General features: G+C 40.5%; 1 protein-coding gene across 2 annotated transcripts; it reads left to right on the forward strand.

The window, feature by feature from the left end:
* Positions 1 to 82: 82 nt before the first annotated feature.
* NUSAP1 (nucleolar and spindle associated protein 1) lies at positions 83 to 27,084 on the forward strand (the record flags this gene model as incomplete). Of its 2 annotated transcripts, none has more annotated exons than XM_081153207.1 (11): positions 83 to 340; positions 7,221 to 7,283; positions 11,815 to 11,958; positions 12,976 to 13,132; positions 13,989 to 14,090; positions 15,369 to 15,478; positions 18,789 to 18,976; positions 21,707 to 21,864; positions 22,695 to 22,811; positions 25,371 to 25,479; positions 26,149 to 27,084. In XM_081153207.1, the coding sequence occupies 11 exons, from the start codon at positions 83 to 85 to the stop codon at positions 26,240 to 26,242; spliced, it is 1,500 nt and encodes a 499-aa protein (XP_081009333.1). In that variant the 3' UTR covers positions 26,243 to 27,084. The 2 variants fall into 2 exon arrangements, with proteins under 2 accessions (XP_081009333.1, XP_081009332.1); XM_081153206.1 differs by having other exon boundaries at positions 18,792 to 18,976; positions 26,149 to 27,080.
* Positions 27,085 to 27,815: the final 731 nt, after the last annotated feature.

The following is a 27,815-nucleotide window of genomic DNA, read 5'->3' on the forward strand; positions in this document are numbered from 1 at the left end:
CCTTCGGCTCCTAAGGATTGGTGAGGCGTGAGGTAGAATGTACGTTTGAGGCTGGGAATCAGCCTTTCTATTGGTCAACGCTATGAAACCCCGCCTTCGATGCATTTTTAACCAATGGAAGTGCAGCATTCTTAATTTAAACTGTATAAAACTTGGCGTAGTCAACGCTTCTAGCGGCGACAGAGGTTTGAACTGCGGAGCGGAGGTTGGAGGGTACTTTGTGTGGTTACCTCGATTGCAGATCGCGATGACCGTCCCGTCCCTCGAGGAGCTGGACTCCTTCAAGTACAGTGACCTACAGAACTTGGCCAAGAGTCTGGGCCTCCGGGCTAACCTGAGGGTACGGAACGGTAGCGGGTGGGGTCGGCTGAGCCGCCTCGGGGAGAGGCGGTGGGAAGGGACCGACCGGCCTGTGGGGGTGGGAGTAGGTATGGTTCACGAGTATCCCTTAAACTCTGCAAAAGTTGGGCGGAAAGGGAGCCATAATCTTCACCTGTTTTTGAGACTGACTTTTCTGGGTGCTCCCGTAGGCCTCGGCTTCAAAAGGGTTTGTTTGGTTTGGTTTTATTGGAAGTACTCTGTAATACTTCCCAGGACATCAATTACGAAATGCAGGCCCAGAAAAAAGCTCAAGTAACGCTGGCATTAATGCCGATTAATTGTTAGGCAGTCTCGGAAATACTGCCATGGCTTTTGGAAAATTCAAAACAGTAACACTTATATAAATTGTCATAGCACCCAAAATCTCTTGCTACTTTATTGGGATACCCGAAAGAAAGGTTTTTAGGGGACCAGCCCTGTAGGCACATTTTTATAACTCAGCCTTGATCTGGAATGATCGTTGTTTATTTTGATCGCTGTTGTGGTAGTGTTTCCAAACCTGTAAGGTCTTTGACTCCGAGGCTGCAAAATGTTGGGGGGGAAATGTAGAGATTCAGTTTGGGATTGGGGTTCTATATTAGATTGTAGTGGCGTTTTCCTATATAATGCTAATGTATACTCTGGAGATTTGTTCTTATGGCTTTTAAATGGTTTAAACAAAATAATAAGTGCCCAGGTATCTGTTGTGGCTGAATGATAAAGGAGTGTCTTTGGAGATATTTTTTAACTATGATGTATGGTTCCCCAATACTTCATAAACAAAGCCTAATACCTTAGCTTAAATTCCTTAGGCTTTTTGCAATCTGGCTAGAATCTTTTCTCCAAAACTGCATCCAATCTGGACTGATTTCTGAACACTCCTTTGTCCATCTTTGTGCCTTTGCTAATTTTGACCCTTCGCCTCAGATCCCCTTCTCCCTCTATCGTCTTTATCTGCATGAATAATTTACAATTATTCTTTTTTTTATTTAATTTATTGGGGTGGCATTGGTTAATAAAATTATATAGACCTCAGGTGTACAATTCTATAATACATCATCTGTATGTGGTGTGTTCACCACCCCAAGTCAAGTCTCCTATCACCATTTACTGCCCCCATACCCTCTTCTATCTATCCCCCACCCCTCTTTCCCTCTGGTAATCACCATACTGTTGTCTGTGTCTATGAATTTTGTTTTTTGCTTAATCCCTTCACCTTTTTCACCCAGCCCTGCAATTCCCCTCCTCTCTGTCACTGTCTGACTGAGCTTTCATCACTGACTTGGTGCCTGGCCCCCTCCTCTTCATTTCCTTAGCCACAGGTCCACCACTGCAGTAATCCCAGGAGCCCTGTGTGCTTTTAAACAGTTTAATTTCAAGTACTGTCTTTGAGCACTTGCAGGCTTCCACTTTGTACAATGGTTATTTGTGTATGTATGTTATCTTCTCTACTAAAAGTTAAAGTTCCTTGAACTGGGATCTTCTCATCCTTCCACCTTTGAAGTCTTTACAGTACTATGAGTACATTTTATACAGGAGATGTTGAATAATTATTCAGACTATTATTTACCCCTATTTTTTGGCAGTGCACCACAGGGTAGCAAGAGAAGCTTCTACCTGAATTCCTAGCTCCTAACAGTAAGGCCCCACAACCATTTGAATCTCTGAAGAGCTATTGCAAGTTTAGATCTTTTTCTGAAAGTCCCACCAATCATTGTCTCTTGAGGCACCTGATCTTGGGTAGTCAGTTAATCATCTGTTTTCATAGAGGGGGAGTGGTTTAGTATTTGTCACTGTAGACCTCATTGCCTGCCTAGCACACAATATCTGGCACATAGTAAGTGTCAAATACTTGAGAGGTACTATTTCTCATAATAATTTGATTATACAAGGCTTTATTATAGCCAATTATAAAAAGACACCTTTGAGATGGAGAAAATTAAGCTTGGACTAGGTGTTAAATTCTATTAAGGTATTGTTAATTTTGCTGGGTATGATAATGGTATTGTTATGTTTCCCCCATGTTTTTTTAAAGTCCTTATCTCTAGGTAATGCATACCAAGTATTTACAGGTGAAATGTTATGATGCCTTGGGTTTGCTATAAAATACTCCAGGAAATAGATGAACATGGAGTTAAAACATGGAGTTTCATTACACTAGTCTGTACTTTTGTATGTGTTTGAAATTTCTATAATTAAAATGTTTTAAATTACTTCCAGTTGGTACAGCCCAGGAGCTCATTAAATCTATCACCTTTTTAAATTCCAAGTACATAGCAAAAAATGAATAAGTTGCTCTAAGAAATTATCAAGATTTAATTATTTTTTAAAATGTTACAGTAAGATTTAAATAAATTCCACCAGTATGATAACATTCTAAATTTAGAAGAGAAAATGTTAGCTCTTTTGATTGAGGTACTGCTATTAAAGGTAAAGCAAAATGAAGGCGTCCACTGCTAATATTTATTGCGTGGCCACTGGTCCTTCTCTCACTCATGCCCTCATTTTCCTCCTTGCAGCTTAGATTAGGAAGACTGGCACTGTTTCCACATTCTTGCAGCTCTACTCCCTCACCTGGCAAAACTAAGCCTGATTGAACTCAGCTATGTGCTTAATCGTTGCCTATACCTACCCAGCTGATTCTGGCTGGAAAAGATCACCTACATTTGTTGGCTGAACTTAATTTAAATTTATGACCATAAATCGTAAAAGGGGCATTTGATTCTACCACACTTCCTTGGTAGTCTTAATTTCCCCATTTTGGGGGACCATTATTTCATATCTTCTCACCTCAGATTGGCTCTTTTCCCTCACTTGATGGCCATGGAAAAATAGATGCAATCAGCTGAGAATTACCTCATCTTTCCACCCCCACACACTCCAGACAGCCTGCACCTGTCCCCACCTATTCCGCCTCCCTCCTGTGCCTAAGGGCAGCCTCATCATTCACGCTGGGGATCCTGTTCCTCTATGGCTACACTCCTGCAATTATCTCTCTCCTGCATCAGTTTCTCCCACTCTGCTGGCTCTTGTCCCGTTATGCATGCAATCAAGTCTTAACATCATCCTTTTTTTAAAATTGTTTAATTTTTCCAGTTACAGTTGGCAGTCAATATTAGTTTAGTTTCAGGTGACAGCATAGTGGTTAGACATTTATACGAAGTAATATCACCCATCTTTAAAAAAAAAAAAAAAAAAGAAATAAAAACTCTCCTGGCCCCCACATCCTTCATCTACTGCCCACTTTCTCAGTTCTTTTCCACCGAGATCGCACTTACAGAGGCAACCATGCTTACAAAGCTTGTGGTCCATCTTACTGATACTTCATTTTCTCCTGCCTTACTAGCACTTCTTTCTAGTCTCCTTTGCTGGTTCTGCCTCTACCAAATCTCTCAGTGTGGAGTGCCCCAGGTTTCTCTCCTTGGCCTTCGTTTCTCTAATTGTGCTGTCTCCATTGGTAACCTTATCCATGCTAATGATTCCCAGCTCCACGTCTCCAGTGGGACCTCTCCCCTGAGCTGCTGATTCATGTATTTAAGTGCATGTTAAACAGCATGGCCAGTTCAAAACAATTAAGATCTCTTCCCAATTTCAGTAAAGGGTTCAGATCCACGTTAAATCACTTTCATTCCTCTCTTCCCTGCTCACAACTGTCCATCCTGTCAGCTCTTCCTCCAAAATAACTTGAAATCTGACCTCTGCGCCATCTCCAGTGCTACAAACCTGAGCCACACCCTCGTCCCTTGACCACTGCTTCAGCCCATCCTGTGCTCCTTGCCGCTGCTCTTGCCTCACAATAGTATTCTCTTGGTAGTCGAGTGCCATTTGAAACTTAAAACGAGTCATTTTTTCCTGCTCAGTGCCCTCCAGTGACTTTTCTTACACTTAAAATCTAAACTCCTCCAAAAGTAATGAGAAGCTTGACTTGATCCCGATTGGGAGGGAAATTTTAAAAAAAGAAAACAGCTGCCCAGTCTGAGTGGCTCAGTTGGTTAAGCATTGTCCTGTGCACCAAAGGGTTGCTGGTTCAATTCCCGGTCAGGACACATGCCTGGGTTGTGGGTTGATCCCTGGTCAGAGAACATATGGAAAGCAACTAATTGATGTCTCTCTCTCACAATGATGTTTCTCTCTTTCTCTCTTTCCTTCTCCCTCTGCCCCCCTCCCTTCCACTCTCTCTAAAAATCAGTGGAAAAAATATCCTTGGGTGAGGATTAACAAAAAAAAGAAGGAAGAAAACAGCTAACCTTGGACAGAGTGAAGGAAATTTGATTATGATCTACATATCAGAGGATATTAGGAAATTATTACCTTTCCTAGATATGGTAATGCATTCAAGGTTATGTAGGAAAATATCTCCTTAGTTTTAGGAGATGTGGCTGATGTATTTAGTGGTAAAGTACCATGTCTGGAACTTATTTTCAAATAGCATGGCAAGAGATATATAGTAATAGAGAAAGCAAATATAAGACAATGATTGATGAATCTATGTGGTGAGTATAAGAGTGTTTACTAAACTGTTTAGACTTTTCTATAGACTTATCTTTTTTTATAATAGCAAGTTAGGAAGAAGAAACCCACACTGCTTGCTGTGGCCTGTAGCCCTCTACTGACCCAGGCTCTGGTCACGTCTCTGATCTCTCTGCCCTCCACTTGCCCTGGTCTCCACCATGTGGCTTCTTTCTGTCCTTCACATTCACCAATCCATCTCAGGGCCTCTGGGTTTGGTGTCCCTCTGCTTGGAATGCTGCTTCCCCACATCTTCACCTGCTGCCTCTTCTCATTCACATCTCAGCTCAAAAGTCACACCTCTTAGAGGCCTTTCTTGATCACCACAACTTGGGTAACACCCCCAGTCCAGTTATCAGTTTTGGTTTTTGTTTCATGCCAGTTGATATCATAGCATTTATTTTAGCTTACTTGGTTAATAGGTGGTTTCCCCACTAGTCCACCACTTGAGGCTCCTGGAGGGCAGTGACAGGGTCTCTTTTGTTCACCACTCTTTCTCCAGTGCCTGGAACAGTGTTGAGCACCGTAAATGCTGGTTGAGGGAATGCATGAATATGTGCCGGTACTAACATCTATACCTCCAGCTCAACTCTCTTGAGCATCACCCCATATCATACAACCTGCTAGAAGCCCTCACTTGGCTCTGCCACAAGCACCCCGTTTCATCATTGTGTGTTTGAGATTTTCGTGATAATCCAATGTGTCCTGGAAATCTGAACAACCTAGAATTTATGATTAACAATACTGTATTGTATACTTAAAATATGCTAAAAGGATAGATCTTAGTTAAGCACTCTTACGGCCAAAACACCAAAGGGGGCAGTCGGAAACTATTGGAGGTGATGGGTAAATTTATGGCAGTGATGATGGTTTTATAGGTGTGTACTTATCTCCAAATCTCCAAACACGTGAAGTTGTATACATTAAATATCCACAGCTTTGGTGTGTCAACTATACTTCAATAAAGTGGTGGTGGGGAAGGGATGTTAGTATCAGAGGAACCAAGAATGCCTAAATTCTGCCCCCCCGATCATCCCCTGCACAGAGAAGACCCCAAAGAGGTGCAAGGAACAAAGGCAAGTAGAAAGTAAGGCACCACTTTATTAATAGCTGGAATGGTGTTGAGCATTCTCGTCAGCTGGGCTGCAGCATGTGCTTCCCACCCCAAACACAGCCTCTCCTGTGCCGAAGCCCAGACCAAATCAGGATCTCTGCCATTCTTTCCTGGACACATGCCAGTGATACATGTGGCCAGCGAAGAGCCACGTCTAGTGGCTGGGGCCCCTTGAGAAAGGAATCTGACTGTCAAACGCATGACTGGGTGAAGTGGAGGAAAAGAGTACACAATTAATATGCTTGACCTTTTAAGCATAGAAAAACATTACCAATCGGATTAAAAGGTCTTCTGGGGTGGGAAGAGAAACTAGGCGTTCTCTTTCACCAGGGACCTGTAACCATCCTCCTCTGTAAGACCTCCCCATCTTTGGCATTCCCCATTTAGGAACCCCCACCACACCCCACCAGCTGCCCATGCCAGAAATCTGTGTATAACAAAGTTTCCCTATTCCTCAACCCCCATATTCATGTTGATATTTTACTTCCTAGGAAGGTTTTGAATCCATCCATACTGCCTCAGCACAGTCGTCTCTGATTTCCTACAACAGAAAGTCCCTGTCTTCCACCTTACCCCCCATCAAATGCGTCCTGCTGCTGTTCAGCCGGAGTGATCATTGTGAATAATGCAGAATCGGTCACTCATTGCCCTGCTGCACACTCTTCAGAGATTGCCCTTTACCCTGAGGGTAAAGATTATACTCTTAAAAGACTTATAAGACCTGGTGGGATCACCCCCCCCCCTTTCCCAGTCTTCTCTCTCACCATCTCTAACAGCTCCACGCTCCCGCCACACTGAAACTGTAGTTTCTCAAACTTCACTCTCATTCTTGCCTTCCCGTGCTATTTCTTTACCCTTTTCCCTGTGTCCCACTGTCTTCTAGCCATCCTTCAGACCTCAGCAGTTTAGACCTCACATCTTTGTCTTAGAACTGGCGTATTCTGTTACCTGCTGAAGTCTCTACCCTAGTGGGCAAGCCCAGCCGTGTGCTTGCAAAACATCCTGAGAGTCCTCATGTTGGCACTGACCCTGCTTCGATGTCATTGCCTCTTTCCTTGTCTCACTTCACTCTGCTGTGAAATCTGTGAGGCAGGGACCAATTCTGTTTTGGTCTTCATTCTATTCCCAGAGTCTGCCCAAAGGATGTTTGATGACTACAGGAACAGGAGGAAGTGTTCAATGTGTCTGTCTTGCTTATTTGATTTTGGCTCTGTTAAGATCTTTAACTTTCCTGCAGGCAGACAAGTTGCTAAAAGCCTTGAAAGCCCACCTGAGAGGGGAAGCAAGAAAAGAAAATCAGGTAAGTGAGGTTTTTTATCACCTGTTTAGCAAAACAATCATGTTCAGTTAATGAATGATAAACACAATTTAAGACATACTGTTTATTACCAGAAAGATCATTATTGGTTATGTGAGTCCTTTCATAATAACTTGGTTATAAATGGTGAAAGTACCTTGCAGCAAGTTGGATAAGTTGTTCTTGTTTGAACTCTGTTGAATAAGTTGTTCTTGTTCCAAGTCAGAAAAACCCAGGTTAAGTAGCAGTTTTGTCTTTTTTTGTGTATTACCTGGGAAAAGTCAAACTCCTTGATTCTTAGTTTCCTGCTCTGCTGTATTGAGTCTTGTGAGAATCAAACAGAGTGAGGACAGTGCAAGAGACTTTGTAAACTTTAAACTACTGCTGACGGCAGAGGTTGTCATGGCTGCTTTAAATCCACACCAAAGATTGCTGAGAAGGCATGACACCTAAAAGGATCAGAGGGTGCTTCATTAGGGCCAGGTTTCTTAACTTGAAATGGGGAAAATGTTGAAAGGCCTTAAGGAACTGGGCCTTAGAGAGCGTCTGTTATATATGTGGAAATGAAGGTAAATATAAACACGAACTAAAAAATTAACTTCCTCTTGTCTGTCTGTATAGTCTCTGTAACTGTATTCCAAGTTATAAATATTTTAAAACTTTCAATATTCAAAATTCTTTTGATTCCAGGTTTGAATTAACTAAATAGACAACAAAAATGAATTTTCAATTAATTAAAAGTTTTTACATCAACTAAATAATTTTATTTGTGTGTGCGTGTTTAAATGATTAAGGATATATGATTATAGTGCTATCTGAAATCAAGATTTTACTTTGGATAGTAATTGATAGACTAAATTAAAAGTGATTTACCATATTTTAACTACAGCATCTCAGGGGCCATTCCATTTTGAAAAAGTTTCACAAGAGCAGGGTGATAGTCAACATTCAGTCAGACAGAGAATTCCTAAGTAGTGAATCTGTCAATAGTGAGCTTAGATTGATGGAAAGACCTGACATACCAAAAGTTTATCTAAGCCTGCAGGAGTCAGCACAGTCCAAATACATAGCAAAGAGATTGCTTATGTCCCTAGGATAGACAAATGAGTAAGCTTCCAGACCCCCAAATCATCACCTGGGAGGTGCCCAGGTGTGGATCACATCTGAGTGAGAGTGACCTCAGACCTCTGGAAGCCTTATTTTCTCCTACTGGAGGTCAGCCTTAGCTGTGAGTTGGAGCACCTCTAGATGTAGGTTAGTCTGGCTGTGCTGGGGACTCCCTCTTCCAAACCAGGTGTGCCTGTTCAGTCTTGGATTTAGACAAGCTGTTACAATCACAGCATGGTGCATTCAGGAATGAACACATCTTCCCTGTCACTGTTGGCCTCCCAGACTAATATACCATAGTTTAGGTGTGTGGGGTTAAAAAAGACGTCTTTGGGAGTTTTGCTAACAGGCTTCTAAACCAACTATAGCACCTGTCCTGCACTGTGCTACTATAGGGGGCGGGATGAATGATTACTTTAAAAACATCTCTATATTCCAGTAACCTGTGGTGTAACCCAAAGGTACTGCTTCTATAGTGGAAAGTTTCTTTTTCTTTTCACTTTCTTCCCCATGACTATCCCAGGAGTTGGGGAGTCAGATCCAGAGAGCATCTTTCTAATCGCATGTAAATATCCCTGCTCCTTTGAAGTTATGCTCACCTATTCTCATCTCTCGTCTCTTGACCTCCCCTTTGCTTTCTGATGTTCACTGTCTTGTCTTCCTCATCACTTCATGTCCTGACCTTATTTGGGATGAATTCAAAGGTTCATTTGGATGTCTCTTACTACCCTTGCCGCCTGTTTCCTTAACTCGTGTGACTTTTGTTTCTGCTCTTCATCAGCCGTCCACTTCTTTGAGCATATCCTGGACCTTACGTCCCTTGGAACTATACTACTTGGTAATACTTCACCTCTGCCTAAAACCTTCCACTCCAAGCCTCCTTATTCTTTCATTCCCAACACATTTACTCTATATTGTGGTTCTCAACCCCGGTTATATAGGAGAATCAGTTGGGGAGAATCATTTTTGAAAAGTCAGGATACAAAGCAGTCTACCCCCTACTTCCATGTGTAGAGTACCAGGTGTTTACTGCCAGCTAAAATATTAGAAAGTTTCTGTGTAAGGAAATTAAATGGTTATCAAGCAAAGGCCTGGTGTTCAAGGATCTCCAGCACAGTAGCCTCCTCCTAAGGAACCTAGTAAGTCAGATTCCACCAGATAACAAGCACTCACATTCAAACTCCTCATGAGGTTTTTGCTCTGAATATGAATAAAAGACCAACAATCATAAACATTTGAGGAAAGCCTGTAGTCAGAGAGTTTAAGATAAAGATTACCCTAGGCCCTGCCCAGGTAGTTCAGTTGGTTAAGAACATCATCCTAATACACCAAGGTTGTAGGTTTGACCACCAATCAAGGCATATACAAGAATCAACCAATGAATGCATAAATAAATGGAACAACAAATCGATGTTTCTCTTTCTCTCAAATCAATTTTAAAAAAAAGATTACCGGCCAGGCGTGGCTTAGCGGTTGAGCATCGTCCTAGGATCCAGGCAATAGGGGTTCAATTCCCGGTCAGGGCACATGCCCGGGTTGTGGGCTTGATCCCCAGTCGGGGGCGTGCAGGAAGCAGCCGATCAATAACTCTCATCATTGATGTTTCTCTCTCTCTCTCTCCCTCTCCTTTCCTCTCTCTGAAATCAATGAAGATATATTTTTTAAAAAGCCTTACAATAACTTATTGATTTATCAACTTTTAGAATCAAGCTACAAAGAAAGGACATAGATGATTCAGTTAAGGTTACATAACAGGCTATAAATGGTATCAGCTTGGATGCTTAAAGAGAATAAATGACAGAAGTTGAGGGGTGAAGGGAAATGTAAGGATGCTAATATCTGCAGTTTACAAGCTAGGTGTATATAGTTGTGGAACAATATTTAAAGCTCCAAAGGTAACTAATACAGTGACTAAAGTGGTATGATTCTGTTAGGACGAAGATGTGGAGATGAATGGTACAAATGAGCTAAATTTTATCACCTGATAGGCACAAAAATAACTATTGAAAATATAAGTATGGAGGGGGGCGGGAAGCCCAGCCAATGTGACTGACTGACTGATTGAGCATTGACCCATGAACCTGGAGGTCACGGTTTGATTCCCGGTGAGGGCACATTCCCTGGGTTGCAGGCTCAATCTCCAGTAGGAGACGGGCAGGAGGCAGCCGATCAATGGGTCTCTCATCATTGATGTTTCTATCTCTCTCTCCCTCTCCCTTCCTCTCTCTGAAACCAAAAACATTTTAAAACAACAGAAAATATAGATGAATATTTCATCTACAAATCACTGGTGATATATGTGACCACCCGAAATTAAGCTTGAGAAATAGGAAGGGTAGGCAGAGAACCAACTGCTTTATATGTTTATTAGTTCACTTATTATTCTATTAGTTTATTTCAAAAAATTAGAACTTATGAATTAAAAAATTAGAAAAGCACCAAAACAAATCAGTTCTTTCCTTTATAGTCTATAGGTAAGAAAGCCTCCCTCATGTGAGGTTATGATAATATTTTCACCTATTTTTTTTCCTAGTGCTTTTATTGTTTCAGCTTCTACTTTTTAATCTTTAATACATTCAGATTTCATTGTGGTATGAGAGAAGGATTGAGTTTCATGGCCCCCCTCCCAAAATATTAAAAACAATTTTCTCACCATCATATGTTGAATAATAAGTCTAGCCTCCTCCATGATATGAAGTGTGACCATTATCACATAATGATTTTGTATATAAGCAGGTCTGTTCGAGATGTTTTGGTACCTGTACTGTACTGTTTTGATAAAGTAGCTCTTTACTTTTTAGTTTATGGTACTGCAATTGCCTTTTTTTTTAAATATATTTTTATTGATTTCAGAGAGAGGAAGGGAGAGGGAGAGATAGAAACATCAGTGATGAGAGAGTCGTTGATCGGCTGCCTCCTGCGCACCCCCTACTAGGGATCGAGCCTGCAACCAGGGCATGTGCCCTGAGCGGAAATCGAACCAGTGACCTCTTGGTTCACGGTTTGACACTCGACCATTGAGCCACACCCAGCCACGAGTGCTCAAGAATTTTAAAAATATCTTTTGCATATGTAATATGCTTTTTTATTGTTTTTTTTTTTTAATCTTCACTGGAGGATATTTTTCCCATTGCTTTTCAGAGAGAGTGGAAGGGGGAGAGAGAGAAACATCAGTGTGAGAGAGGCACATCAACTGGTTGCCTCCTGCACACTTCCAACCAGGGCCAGGATGGAGCCTGCAACCGAGGTACATGCCCTTGGTGGGACTCGAACCTGGGACCCTTTAGTCTGTAGGCCAACATGCTAACCACTGAGAAAAACTGTACAGGGCTGTAATATATGTTTTTTATTCAGTTTAAATGCTGATTCTTCTGAGCATTATACCGCTATACATAGGGCATGGCAGATTAATCTCTCTCTTTTTCAGGATGAAAGTCAGACTTCTGCATCCTCTTGTGATGAAACCGAGCTACAGATTAACAGCCAGGAACAAGCTGAAAGGGAGCTGGCGAGCCATGTCACCAAAACAAGGAGAAGGCGCAGGACTGCCCACAGGAATCCTGACTCCCAGGTAGATGGAAGTGTGCAAACTGAAAACAAGCCATCACCTGTGCCAAAATTGGTATATTCTTAGGGAACTTTTTTGTTAATTTCCTTATGCTATCAGGTAGTGGTCCATGAGTGCACAGCCCCAAGTCTAGGATGCTCATCATCAAACCCCAGGCGCTAGCGTTCAGGAAGCACTTATTAAGTCTAAGCACAAATTATATACTTATTGAAGAAGTATGAACCTTCATTAAGTTTTTACTTACGTGAGGTGTAGTAAATAAGAAGGAAAGAAGCCAACATTAAATATGACTTTTTTTCCCCTTCTTTCCTCTCCTGTCCCAGGCCTGGTTATCACGCTCTTTTTAGTCTTCTAGCAGCGAGGCCATGTGATTGCAGGGGCTTCCCTCACTTGCTTTGAGAGGACTCTAATTGTATTGTCCTTTCATTCAAATATAATTTTTATAATACATGGTCCTAGCATTTCTAGCTTTGTTCAGTCCCTTAGTCATTCGCCTGTCTGGGTCTCTTAGTGTTGGTTTCGAATCCCTAAGAGGGTTTCTCCTGCCATTATGCCTTCCAGTGGTCCCTAGTATCTCCTCCTTCCAAGTTCACACTCTTGTGACACTTGAGACAGAGAACCAAACCTGCCACTCAGTAATCTTATTGTCCTACTTTTCTTTAACTCCTTTCCTCCCTCAGCTTGGTACTCATCTTTGAAGGTACTGATTATTTCTCTGTTCTTTTTAAATATATGACCATAAGCAATGTTTTTAAAATTGTTAATGTTATATTTTTAACTTGAGATATAATTGACATAAGATTACTTAACTTCAGTTGTACAACCTAATGATTCAATTGATGTTTTTATATATTGCGGAATGAGCACCGTAAGTCTAGTTAATATCCATCACCGTGCATAGTTACAAAAATATTTTTCTTGTAATCAGCGCTTTTAAGATTTATTTTTTAGCAACTTTCAAATGTGATGACTTCTTATTTATCATTTAAGTCATTTATTTCCTTTTAAAATTTGTACCAGGATCCTTTACAGGTAAAAACAAGTGATCCCACTGAGTTCCAGACTCAAGAAAAGGAGGAAAATCAGGCTTTCAGAACTGTTGTAGAAATTTCTTCTCCACCAGATGATAGACAAGGAGATAAGAATGCGGTGTCCTCGGGAAAGAGTGAAATAAATGGTATGCCAAGTAACTAAAAAATCCAAAATTGCTAGGGCAGCCACGTGCCTTATATCCCTATCATTGCTGTAATGAAGTGCTACAAATTAGGCAGATTAAAAGAACACATTTAGCCCTGGCTGGTGGGGCTCAGTGGTTAGAGCATCGGCCCTTGCACCAAAGGGTCTCGGGTTCGATTCCTAGTCAAGGGCACATGCCCGGGTTGCGGGCTACAGCCAATCAGTGCAGTGACTCTCTCATCATTGATGTTTCTTTCTCTCTCTCTCCCCCTCTCCTTCTCCTTCTCCCTCTCCCTCTCCCTCTCCCTCTCCCCCTCCCTCCCCCTGAAATCAATAAAGGTAGATTTAAAAAAAAAAAAGAAACAAGTATAGGCATACCTTACTTTATTGTGCTCCTCAGATGTTGCATTTTTTTTTACAAATTCAGGGCAAGACCCTCCACCAGCAAAAAATTTACTGCTTGCTTTGTTGGGTGGTCTGGAACAGAATCCTCAGTATCTCTGAGGTCTGCCTGAGGATACATGCCAGAAAGCTAATGGTGTTTCTAAGGCTGGTGGGATTGTGTGATTTTTTTCATTCTAGTTAGAATAATATGTTTATAGCAAAAGTTCTGAAAAAGTGTTTTAAAATTTTTAGTATAACTACTATACAGAAAACAAAATTTCTGCCTACTTGAAGCATATGAGCTAAAATTTTAGTGATGCTATAAACGAATTCTTTGTGCTCCTCATGTGCCATTTCTCCCACCGCCCTGGCAGAGCCTATCACATCAAAATGCTCATGTTAACTGTCAGACATTTCTTTATTGTCAAGAATCTGTTGAAATCTTTTCATTAGTTCTGTATCTTTGTATTCAGGTACTGAAGATTCAAAGGTACCCTCAGAAAGAAAGAAGACTGTCTACACAGATGGGTTTTCCAAATCTGGAAAAAATAAAAGAATTGCAAGCACTACTCCAAGTAAGTTTTGCAGGCTGATGTTGGCGAGTCCGTGTGCTGTCACAGCTGGAAGTGGGATGCCAGAACCGGGCTGGCATCTACGTGCTCTTGTTTTCTAGCTGTGATATCTTGGGCAACTTACTTATCCTCAGTAATCTTCAGTTGAAAGTGGGAATGGTTGTACTACCTATTCATCAGGTTGATATTTAGATTAATTGAGACTATTTTTCCACTTCTGATTACCTAGCACAGTAACTAGTATATAGCACGTATTCAGTAAATATCTGAGAATGAATGTCTGTAAAGTACTTGGCATAGTGTCTACCTTGTAATAAATTTTTTATTTTATTTTTTAAAATAATAAGTCTAAGGGACTCCATTTTGGGACATGTAATTGTTTGTCCCTATTGCTTGGCACATAGAATGTTGATTGTTATATGTTTATAGTACTTAGAATGCTGCTTAGCATATATTAGAAATTCAGGTACTTAACTAAAATATTCTTAATTGGAATGTGTGTGTGTGTGTGTGTGTGTGTATTTTTTTTTTAGAATAGCACAGAACAGGGGTCAGCAGACTACTTCCTGCCTTCGCCTGTCTTATAGCCCTTGAGCTAAGAATGGTTTTTATAGTTTTTAAAGGGTTGTATAAAAAAAGAATCTGAGACCATACCATTTGTGACCACAAAACCTAAAATATTTATTATCTGCCCTTTACAGAAAACGTGTGCCAATGCTTGGCATAGAGCTTTCTAGGCATTTTAAAACATCAAATTTATGATTAAATAAGGCCATTTGATTAATTGGTGAGGGGAGAGGACAAATCAGTTACAGTGGCACCTCAGTTTTCAAACGTCTCTGTTGACAAACGTTTGGGTTTACAAACACCGTAAACCCAGAGGTAAGTGCTTCTGTTTTCGAACTCACCTCAGAAGTCGGACATGGCACGTGGCTTCCGCTGAGGGCAGGATCCTGAGGCCCAGCTGTCGGCTATGGATCCCTCGGCTTTCGAACATTTCAAAGCTCGAAAGGTCTTCCGGAACGGATTACACTCGAAAACCGAGGGACCACTGTATTCTTTTCTTATCCTCTGGACTAAACCAAGATGTCAGCAGTATATGTTTTGCCCCTGAGTTTCCAAAAACTAAATGTTTTGAAATTAAAGTTTTGGCAAAGATGATGTTGAAATTGAATGTTAGGGGTGCAGAGAAGTGAATAAGTGTTAACAGAAAAACAAAGGGAAGGTAAATAAATGGATTTTGTCTTGTTATTAATTTTCATATTTTGTGGAACATTCTAGACTTTAAGAAGCTTCATGAGGCCCGTTTTAAGGAAATGGAGTCCATTGATCAATATATTAAGAGAAAAAAGAAACATTTTGAACAACACAATTCCTTTAATGAACTGAAGGTAATTATGTTCTTAATGGGACTAAAATATTTTATTTTAATGTCAATACCACATATACACCATGGTTAATACAGCCAGCTTTCTATTACTCCATTAGTGGAATGGATTTGAGTTTATTGAATCTTTATTATCTTAAATTGCTTTCCCCCACCATGAGAATTTTCAAAACCCTCCAGATGAAATAGTGAGTCCTCACTATACAGAATGAATTCCAAAGTGGCAATAAGTTGTTGTTTTCCGCATTCAGACATTGTGCCTATCACCTTCATTTATAGCTGAATCCATCTGCTTTCCCTTTCACCTAAAGGAAAACGGGTGACTAGCAGTGTCTAACTTAAAGGCTCAGTGATGACTGAGCTCCCTGGCGGGCCTTCAATCCAGGTCTTCCTGGACTCGGCCCCTTCAAGTAAGAAAAGGTGACAAAGTCAAGCCCCAAGGTTGAGTTAGCAGAGTAGTGAGCTGATAACATCCTAGATAGTTGATGCTATTGTCTTACATGGTATCTGGTGTCCACGCGGGGAGCCTTAGAAACATTTATTTTAGAATTTTTAGTAATACATAACCAACCACCTGCCTATTTCTAAAAAGAATTTAAGGCAGTTTGTGCTATTACAGTATAAAGTCGATTTGAAAGGGGCAGAAAATGAGCGCTGTTAGCAGGTACATTGTCTATTATATCAGTTACTCAGTTGAGTTTTGAGTTTTCTGATACTAATGCCAACAGGGAAATGCACTGGGTGGTAAGTTAATTCTAAATAATTTAAAATAACATAAGCTTCTTAGTGAGAAGCTTAATCTTGGCTAATAAACATTGGAACAGTATTCATAAAACCACTGTTACACAGTTGAAGGCACTGTTTATCAGTCTTCAAGCAAACAGTGACAAAGCCAAGTCATGGCATTAAATATCTCCGTTCCTTCATACTGATCAAACAACATGGGTGGAGAATCCAGACAGGAGATATTTAATATGGTTAGAATACTTTCATAAATATTAGAAAGGGATAGGTATCACTACATTCACAGTCGAATACTGGGACAGGAGGCCCATACTGACACTTTACAGAAAGTAGGCATTTAGCTTTTTCTGCATAGGCACTAGGTAGTTGGAAATATGCCTTGGAAGCAGGGCCACTCATTTTCCTTACCAGGAAGTTAGGTCTACTTATGTACTTGATTGAAAGTCAAGCTTTCTATATGACATAAGATGGATGAGTTAATTTTCCAGCTAAAAGTTAAGGGTAGAACAACTGCCTCAACCATAAACTTGAATGTGGCCTTAAAGATGTGTTGAATAAATGAGTAGCTTATCTTTTTCTTTTTTTTAAATATATCTTTATTGATTTCAGAGCGAGGAAGGGAGAGGGAGAGAGAGAAACATCAGTGATGAGAGAGAGTCATTGATCGGCTGCCTCCTGCACGCCCCCCACTGAGGATCGGGCCCGCAACCCGGGCATGTGCCCTGACTGGGAATCAAACCCTGATCGCCTGGATCCTGGGTCAGCGCTCAACCGCTGAGCCACGCACAGCCGGGCAAGATGTACTTTTTTAAAAAACGAAAAAAAAAGTGGTAATGATCAAATTTTTAAAATTTTGATAATATGAAATAAATCTCAATTGAATTGATATTTCGTTGATCATTCTGTTATGTTATTTATATATTATATATCTTTCTATGTTATAATTGGCTTTTTTTTCTTTGAATGCTTAATTTAAATTTTTGTACACTTATGAGCCATTAATCTATATTAATGATATATATTGTATGTTGCAAATATTTTCCCACAGTTTATCTTTATATTAATGGTGTCTTTTACCTTGTGGAAGGTGTTTTTGTTTTATTTTTAGTTAAATCTATCCAACTTTTCCTTTTAAGGCTCTGAATTCTTTTGATGCACTGCCTGTCCCAAGATCATGAAAATGTATTTTTATATTTATATTTACTGCTTTTGTTATTTTTCCCTGTTTAATTTTTTTTTTTAATCTTCACATGAGGATATGTTTAGAGAGAGGAAGGGAGAGAAACATTGATTGGTTGCCTCCCATACGCACCCCAACCAGGGATCGAACCCGTAACCTAGGTATGTGCCCTGACTGGAAATCGAACCCACAACCTTTTTGGTGTATGGGACAACACTCCAACCAACTGAGCCATCGTCCAGGGCCCTATGTTTTACTTTCATATGTGATATAATTGAGTTATTTGCTTTGTTAGAACAGGATTTTTATTGCTAAAAGAAAGGGAGGAATTGATTGGATACATTGCTAAGAAAATGAATTAATACTATTAGAATCAGCAATATAATGTTGTACCTGAAAAAAAGGCAAAGAGATTGGTTCTCAGTGCAATTAGAATCATTTATACATTATATGGTGCTCAAACAAAGATGTAGAGTGGATGGTCCTGGCACCAAGTGTGGACTGCAAGGAGACAGTGTGGAAAGGGGAAATTTAGAGGACACATAGAAGGCATAAAAGGTGTGATTAAATACTACGGTATACTTACTACATCTAATCTGGGTTCTCAGCTTATGGGAAAGATGTGTATTTATTAAAGATTGTAGTTTTACATTGGTCTCACAACATTAGAATCTCTTCTGCTTGTATGTCAAGATGACAAGTTAACATAATTCTCTAGTTTGTCTTTCACAGGATATAATCAGAATTTTTTCATTTTGCTTTTCATTGTGAATTTCATTAGTCCTGCCTCTGTTGTCAGATAATGAAGTTACATTTCTTCTGCTTGCAACAGAGCCTAGACTAATGATAATAAAACATTCAATTACTTTTGTCCTGACAAAAGATAATGTAAGTGGAACCCTTCCCAGCCATTTCAAAGAGAGCATTTCCTTCCCTCCCTTCTTTTCTTTAGGTTTTTTAGAAAGAATTTTTTAAAACTATGAGGGGAGTGGAGGTGAGATTATTTTTAGATTTCACATACTAACTATGTAGTAGGTTCTTCTTTGAGTTTGTATTTAATAAACTGCATATCATGCTGTCAGAATTACCATATGTCCAAGATAACCTATTATTTATTCTCCTTTTCTGGCCACTGGGCCTGTTTAAGCCACATTCTTTCTCTAGTTAGAAAATACCTGGGTATTTGGGACCTGGGGAAGGCTTTCTGGAACACATTACTCAGCACAAGCAGAAGTTACTGTTAAATCAGAGTCACTGTAGCAACACAGGTGGAGGAACTGCCCAGCCTGCCAGGCAGGTAGGATAGGTGAAGTATTGGAGAAGGGATGACAGGTGGGGTTAAAAGTGGGGATGACGGAAAGCTTTAAGGATGATTTTCCTTTCTTCTTAGAAGCAGTCCGTCACTAAGGACGTGGTGGCAACTCCAGTTGGACTCCAAGGAAGACACTCTATGGCTTGTACACCCTCAAGCCAGCTGCGCCCGCAAGGCCGGGCCCAGGGCCCTGCAGATCAGAGCACCTTGTGTGTGAAGGGGTCGGTCAGGCACCCCACTCTCTCAGCAACTAAAATGAATGTCAGGTAAAGCACTCCAAAATGTGATCTAGGACAAGGCCTCAGAGCTTTACGGCTTCTAATGCATTTCAGGTGGACTACATCAAGTGTTTTCATGTTGATTAAAAAAAGAATGAGCCCTGGCCAGGTGAAGCATTGTCCCCTACAGTAAAAAGGGTGCGGGTTTGATTCCTGGTCGGGGTACATATGGGAGGAAGAATGAGAAAGTATTGGAACAGAGAGAAAGATCAGCAAATTGGTTTTATAAATTCTAATTTTTTTCTTTAAAATTGTATTTGGTTTTCTTGTTTCGTTTTGTTTTTTCTTTATGAATTTCAGAGAGAGGAAAGGGGAGAGAGAGAGAGAAACATCAGTGATGAGAGAGTTGTCATTGCTCGGCTGCCTCCTGCACGCCCCCTACTGGGGACTGAGCCCGGACCCCAGGCTTGTGCCCTGACCCGGAAACCATGATTTCCTGGATCCTAGGTCGATACTCAGCCGCTGAGCCAGCCTGGTTGCGCCAGTTTTCTTGTTTTATCCAACTTACCTAAGCTCACATCTGATTCATAGATAAAGATAGAAAATAAGATATATGAATATTTTTCATTTTAATGTATACCTGCAAAGATGTGTAAAGAGACATTTTTCCATTGACTTGAACACACAGTTGAAGCTAAATTCCTATAGAAAATCTCCCAATGCAGTGATTAAAAAACGGACTCATCCTAAAATATAAATACTGTAACCCACTGGGCACTGCAGTATCATAGCTATCTCATGCCCATCGATCCCTCTGTTTTGTTTGCTTGTACCTTTCCTGACATCAGGGTACCGCTCAACTATGATTGTCCCCCAGATGAAGATCTTCATGCTCCTTTTAATACCAAAATTTTATTCTCTCCGTTTTAAAGAGCATCTACAGCTCTAATAGAGCTGATGCACGGTAACACTTCCCCAACATGTGCAATTACGTGACATAGATTTTATCCTCACCCGAGAATGTGTTTATTGATTTTTTCCAAGAGAGGAGTAGGGAGAGAGAGAACACTGATGTGAGAGAGAAACATCTATTGGTTGCCACCTGTACTCGCCCTGACTGAGGATCGAACTCGGAACCTAGGTATGTGCCCTGACTGGGAATCGAACCTACTCCCTTTTGGTGTATGGGACAACTGAGCCACCCGGCCAGGGCTGACGTAATTTTGTTTTGTTTTTTTAAGTGTATAACATTTCTTGTTTATTTACAGTCAAGTTCTTTTGGGCAACACAGCTGAAAAATTAAAAATGTGCCCTGACCTGTGATTTTTCAACTCTGCTCAACTCGAGCTTTCTGAAGGACAAACAGAAAAGGGGAGATGAGGGCGGGGCAAGGGGAGGGGGAGCCCCGCCCAGTGGGAGGAAAGGTGCCCCTTACCCTTCACCTCCCACCAGGCTCCAGCACTCACACCCACAGCTGTCAAGAGAGCAAGCATGGGAGGAAACAAAGTGCAAATTGGAAAGTGATAAAAATATTGGTGTTTTAGACACTTAAGGAACCAAAATTTTTATACACAGGTAAAATGGGAAGGATAAATGCTTAGGAAAAAAATGCCCCAGGCCAGTTTTCCCTGGCTTGATCACAGCTCCTGAAATGGAAGGTGACATTCCCTCCCTCCCAGAATGAGCCTCCTGCCTCCTGCACCAAAGGGCACTGCACGGGGGCTTGGCACAGGGGGCATTGACCTGTAGCTGCTGGCTCCAGAGACACACCCTAGCCCCCGAGGCCCCGGCAGCTGTACTCTAAGACTGTGGCTTGCTGAAATAGTTTTTTAATCTTAAAAATGCCCTTAGGTTGGGAATTCTATTTACTGAGTTAGCTTGGAATATGAGGTGCCTATACTTTTGGCAGTTCTGATTGTATTTAATACTATTTAAGAACACTATGGTCAAAGACTAGCCTTTGTTTCATTGCAATGTACAAAACAGCCTGGAATTCACAACATCTGCCCTAGCACATCCAATTTTCCTAACTATTGTAGAGTGTTCGGTGATAATTTGGGGTGTTGATTCAAGATCACCATCAAATTACTAGTTTTAAGTCCAGAAGTCCCCTGTTAACCCACCACCAACAACCCTATGTATATTTTTATCTGTCATTAGTAGATATTCTTTAAATGTAAGACACCATCATCTAAGGACTCACCATTATTTTATAAACTGTAAGAAAAGTAACTGCCAACTATGACATGTTAGTATTGTAAAAAACATCCCAATTTCAGAGATGTTAAAATGTAGGAAAACTATGCATCAGAGAATCAGTGAAGAACATACGTGGCAGTTTGTTATGAATAGAGAATGGGCTTATGTACCACTCAAATGAACATCTTCTAAGATGTAAGATCTGTTCCCCTCACTTATTTGACATAACAATCTCCTGTTCCCTCTGACTTGCCATCACCAGGAAGAGGAGAAATAAGGGGAGCTTCTTCCAGTACTTCCTAATCTGTAACTTGAGGCCTGCAGGCATCTCCTTCAAGCTCTGGCTTATACTGTCGTTGGCCAATTCATGGAGAGAAGAGAGTTCAAGCCATATTTTATAAATAACAAAAGTTGGTAAATGATCAGTGTTTTAAGAGCATGTCTGTTCTGCAAAAGAGGTTCATTTTTGTAACAGTATTTATTGGGGCCCTTTCACTGCTTGGTGATGGCTTTGTTTATAATCTTGACACAAGTTGCTCTTGACACTAGCCATGTCTTGCACTCCACTGTTCTGTTTAGGTTTTCAGCTGCTACTAAAGATAATGAATACAAGCGTTCACTGACCAAGACTCCAGCCAGAAAGTCTCCACATGTGTCCATATCTGAGAATACCCCAAAAGGCCAGGCTGTGCTTGGGACAAACAAGTTACAGACCACAAAGGGGGATTCTGCTACAGGTAAAAAAAAATTTTGGTTGATCTTTAAGTCATGTAACTTCCTGAAATTAAGTATATCTATTTCTTTAAGCCTATCCATACCTGTAAAATCAAAAGCAAACATTTCACCATAGCTTTTTTCATTTTATACTGGTGAGAGAAATGCCAGAGACACAAACAAAAAACTAGTATCTGCCTGAGGACTTGGTCCTGTTCAGGAGGGGTCCTAAGATGGTGACCCTCCCTGAAGAGCATTCAGCCCCTTCTCAGACCCAGGGGTTAGGAGGAGAACCATGGTATTCATTACAGCCTCCAAGTGGTCCCGTAGGACCCTAAACTAACAGGTCCCAGAGTTCATGGAATGAATGCCACACTACTGACTAGTGGACTAGGTAAGGCAGAATAAGCCATACAGATGCTCTTGTTATTAGTAACAAACAGAGCCTTTTCATCTATATGTGATTAGGTTTCTTGCAGTCTCTATATATGTGTTAATGAAAATGTTACTGTTAGTAATATGTAATTTTTAAGAAGGGTAAATATCAGGGAAACAGCCTGAAAAATTACCCACTTAATTCTTTAAACAGGATTCTAACCTCCCAGTTGATCCTAGGAAATGTCAAAATGTTTACACTATTTGAGGAGCAGCTAACACAGGAAACAAATCTCGGTGGTTAACTTTCTTCAGTTATTCTTTTCTTGTCCTTTTTAACCCTACATTTGTTTCAGACTTTTCATATAGATTATATTTTTAAGATTGAGAAGTGATACTTTAATTAAAAAAAAAACTATAACAGGTCTTTTTTTCCTCTAATCAAGCCCTTGGCTTTTGTGTGTGGGCTTTTTTTTAGTTATTACCCCGTTCAAGTTGACAGCTGAAGCAGCACAGACTCCTGTCTCCAACAAGAGACCAGTGTTTGATCTCAAAGCAAGTTTGTCTCGTCCCCTCAACTATGAGCCACACAAAGGTATGTGGGGATGTTTTAAGGTACAAGACATGCAAAGACTTAAGATTAACCAATTTCATAACTGAGGATATGACCCAGATGGAAACCCTACTTGACCACCTAGAATTCCTGGCCCTACTCCTCATGATTAAAAAGAATGTCGAGCCCTAGCAGGTTTGAATCAGTGATTAGACCTTCGGCCTGTGGACTGAAGGTTCCGGGGTTCGATAACAGCCAAGGCCACGTACCTAGGTTGCAGGCTCTATCCCCGGCCCTGGTCTGGGCACATGTGGGAAGCAACTAATCTATGTGTCTCTCACATGGATGTTCTCTGTCTCTCTTCTACTCTCTCTGAAAAGCAATGGAAAAAATATCCTTGGGTGAGGATTAAAAAAAAAAAGGCCCAGCCGGGCATGGCTCAGCAGTTGAGCATCGACCTATGATTCAGATCTTGGTTTGATTCCCAGTCAGGGCACAGGCCCAGGTTGTGGGCTTGATCCTCAGCAGGAGGCAGCTGATCGATGACTCATCATTGATGTTTCTCTCTCTCTCTCTCTCTCTCTCTCTCTCTCTCTCCCTCCCCCTCTCCCTCTCTCCCTCTCTCTGAAATCAATAAAGACATATTAAGAAAATAAAAAATAATAAAAGTTTAAAAACAGCTACTCACACACCCCATTTTTTCTCCCCATTTTCCTATCTGGGGCAATGGTACCTCTGCTGACTTGTCTACTGAGTTGTCAGGGCAGAAACCCAGGAGTCCTCTTGCTCCTCATATCCAGTCTTTTCACTTCTACCTTTAAAAAAGATCTTTAATCTGATCGCTTTTCACCCCTCCACTGTGACTCCCTTTGGTCCAGGTCGTCATCCTCTCTTTTTTTTTTTTTTTTTTATATATATCTTTATTGATTTCAGAGAGAGAAAGGGAGAGAGAGAGAGAAACATCAACGATGAGAGAGTCGTTACTGATCAGCTTCCTCCTACATGCTCCCAACTGGGGATGGAGCCCGCAACCTGGGCATGTGCCCTGACCTCCTGGCTCCTAGGTCAATGCTTAACCGCTGAGCCACACCGTCCGGGCTCATCATCTTCTCTTACCTGGGCTTCTAGAATAGCCTCTTTGCCCCATTACAACCTTATAAACAAACAGAACACATCACTGCCTTGCTCAGAACCTCCTGAGGTCTCCCATCTCTCTCCCAACTCAGTCACCGCCTCCTCCCTTTCCTGACTTTGGGACAACCACACTAGTGTTTCAGCTCTTTAAACAAACGGAGCTCATTCCCACCTCCAGTTCTTTGAACTTATCTATCCCTCTGCCTTAGCTAGAAGTTTCCACAGACCTTTGCACAGCTTGCTCCCTCATTTTAATGGGACATCCACTCAGCTGTCATTAAGTCAGGCCTTTTCTCCACTCCCTGCCTCCCAGTCTTGACTCCTTAGCCTGGTCAATATTTCTTCATAGCACGTGGCACCACCTGATGTTATGTTACTTGACTATCATCTACTTCTACCACCCGAATGTAAGCCCAAGAAAGCAAGGATTTTTCCTGCTTGGTTCACTGATTGTGTCCCCAGCACCTCCAACAGTCCCTGGCACATACCAGGTGCTCAATAAGTATTTGCTGTGGGAATGACCACCACTAACTTTGACCGAAGGGAGAAAACCTAGATTAGAGCGTCATTTGTGCTTATTATTTTTATATCTTAGACAAGTCACTTAGTTCCTTTATGGAAGGGAAAATGAGTAAGTACTATTTTAGTGTTTATTGATTAAATGATAACCATGGGTGTGAAAGTCATTTTTATAAAATGGGAAACACTGCAAATAATAATCATTGGTACTCAGGCATAGGCCATAAACTATACAAATAAAGCAATACAGCCTGGCCGGGCATGACTTAGTGGTTGCGGATCAACCTAGGATCCAGGAGATCGCGGTTCGATTCCCACTCGGCATATGCCTGGGTTGCGGGCTCGATCCCCAGTGGGAAGTGTGCAGGAGGCAGCCAATCAATGATTCTCTCTCATCATTGATGCTTCAACTTTCCCTCTCCCTTCCTCTTTCTGAAATCAATAAAAATATATTTAAATAAATAAATAAAGCAATACATAAACGTGGAAATTTGGTCCCGGTTCTAAAGCCAACAAAATATTCCCACTTGTTCCATTCCAAATACAGTTTACTAGGTAACGGTAATAACAAACTGCATAAGTGAAATACCTTTTTTTTTTAAATACCACTTTAATATTAATCATGATACCTATGCAACCTTGGAATAAACTACTTAGTTGTGATTGCTTCTTTTAATGTGCTATGTAATGGGAGTTGTTTTTTGTTTGTTTTTAATATTAAGGTTTTCTTTGTGACTTTCCAAGGATTAAAAAGTAGAACACATTATTTAGAGAAAAAAATGCAATTTATATCTGTGGAATATGAAATTGAAATTAATGAAAGACATATTGGCAAATGTCTATTTAAAAAAAAGTATAGATGTTGATAGCAAGCAAGTAGCCACAGATGAATAAAGTTGGGGCTATAAATACAAGAATCTTCATTAATCTGTCTTTGTCCTAATCTAGGAAAACTGAAACCATGGGGACAATCTAAAGAAAATAAGTCTCTGAATGAGCGTGTAAACAGGGTTAGCTTCCACAAGAAAACTTACAAACAACCTCGTCTCCAGACCAGGTGAGTACATAATTATCCAGTCCTATAATTCTTTTAATTTTGAAAGAATGTATATAAAAGCAGAGCCTCTGAGGGACAGTTAGTGATGAGAGTCTCAGTAAGTGGTGTTTAAGAAGATGCTAGAATCACATATAGAACTTTATAAAAGTACACATGCCTAGGCCCCACCACAGTGGGTTCTAATTCAGTAGGTTTGAGGTGGGGCCCAAGCATCTGCATGGTTTCCAACTACATTTACTATTAAGATCATTAACATGATCCTGGGGCCTCCCCACCACCACCACCACCAATCCTTTCATTAAAACATAGTGGCTTAAGTCAGATCCTGGTTCCTAGTTCCAGCATTTTCACTAGACTGTGTAATTTTGAGCTTGACCTTTGACTTTCAGAGGTAGAGATTTATTAATTAAAACAAAAACTACAGGGGTTGTGTTCAAGCACTAAGGTGCCTTCTGGTTTCAGTTCTGTGCTTGACTTTAGAGTGCTGCATTAAGATAAAAAGGAAAATACCAATTTATAGCCCTTTAACACAGCAATGATTTTCATCACGACCACCAGATAGACTGCAGCATCCCTATAAGTGTGTTTTACACAAGTGTGCTAGATGTCATTTTAAGTCTGGACATTGTGGAGCTTCACTAGAGCCTAATGTGCACCTGTCCCTCTTAGGGAGGAGCAACGGAAGAAACATGAGCAAGAACGAAAGGAGAAGAAAGCAAAGGTCTTGGGAACCCGAAGGGGCCTCACTATGGCTGCAGATTAATAGTTTAACATTCTGTAAATATTCCTTTACTCTGAACCTTTTTTTGTAAATATTTTTATACTGTCCTTTCCACTTTAGTCAAAAGATCTTTTTCTGCTCTTAACTTTGTTCATAATATGTAGTGTCGGGTTCTTCACATGCTACAATCTCTGAAAAGATGCTACTACCTTAAAGCTCACACACTTTTCAAAATGGTTTTAACCTAAGCCCCTGTACAAGTCAGTTTTCCAATGAGACCCATCCTATAGGTTCTTTTTTTTCCATTCTATAGATTCTTGACCTAGATTTTTAATGTCAACTTCCCCCTGCTGGTTCTAATATGAGCAGAATTGCAGTCCTCTTCTAGGCGAGAGCGTTTACCTAACGATAGCTTGTTATACCACAAGCTTTAGTAGAAATTGAACAGTAATCACTTATGAATAGGGTAAGTTGGGAAAAGTTACCTCTTCATTCTTTAGAGAATTTAGTCATTTTAATGAAACTGTGGGCCATATAGGTCAGTTATGGCATCAATATTTTACCCATGGGAAGTGGTTTGTTCCCAAGCTTACACACCTTTGTTCCTATCACTCCATGTAATTGTTATCTCACTCATTATAGTCTTAAAAACAAAAACTCTGTAGCTCATTCTAGCTTTGCTTATTTAACAATATACAGGGCCATGTTGAAATTTGAGGATTGCTGCTTTAAGGATTACTATGCTGTCAGAATTAAATTTTATTCAATTTATGGAAAAACGAGAGTTGCTTAGCATCATATCCATGTTTGTTGCACCTAAGTGGAGCTTCTGAGTTTCGTACTGCTTCAGATTTTCATAAATAAAATTTTTTTCTCATGGTGGTAGATTCATTCTTTGTAAACATAATTGGCTTCCAAGATTTAGTTGAACAGCTAAGATTAACAAGTTTGTGCTCTTCATGCATCGTTTCCTGACCACTCACTCCTACCCCAAGAAGAAAAGCCTATGGCCTCCTCTTCTATTTTCACATATACAAATCCACAGAACATGACATACTCCTGGGAGCTTAATAAACTTAGATTTTGCTATCAAGAGGCAGAGATCAGATCGATCAAGAAAGTTTAGGGTAGCTGTCAAATACACTGATGCTGAAAAAGTAAAATTATACAACTACCTTGAAAAACAGTTTAGTAGTTTCTTTAAAAAGTTAAATGCACATCTACCATGTGACCCAGCAATTCTACATCTAGTATATATACCCAAGAGAAATGAAAACACATGCCCACACAAAAACTTATACGAAAATGTTTATAGCAGTATTATCTGAAGTAACCAAAGAGTGGAGAAAAGCCCGGCCTGAGTGGCTCAGTGGTTGAGCATCGACCCATGAACCAAGAGGTCACGGTTCTATTCCTGGTCAGGGCAGATGCCTGGGTTGGGGGCTTGATCCTCAGTGGGGCGTGCAGGTGGCAGCTGATCAATGACTCTCTCATTATTGATGTTTTTATCTCTCTCTCTCTCAAATCAATAAAACATTTTTTTAAAAATGGAGAAAATAACTCTCCATCAATTGATTAAAAAAATTATGCGCTTAAAAAGGAACCAAGTACTGAT

The sequence above is a fragment of the Miniopterus schreibersii genome, assembly GCF_964146895.1.
Source record: "Miniopterus schreibersii genome assembly, chromosome: 1".
Taxonomy (NCBI): domain Eukaryota; kingdom Metazoa; phylum Chordata; class Mammalia; order Chiroptera; family Miniopteridae; genus Miniopterus; species Miniopterus schreibersii.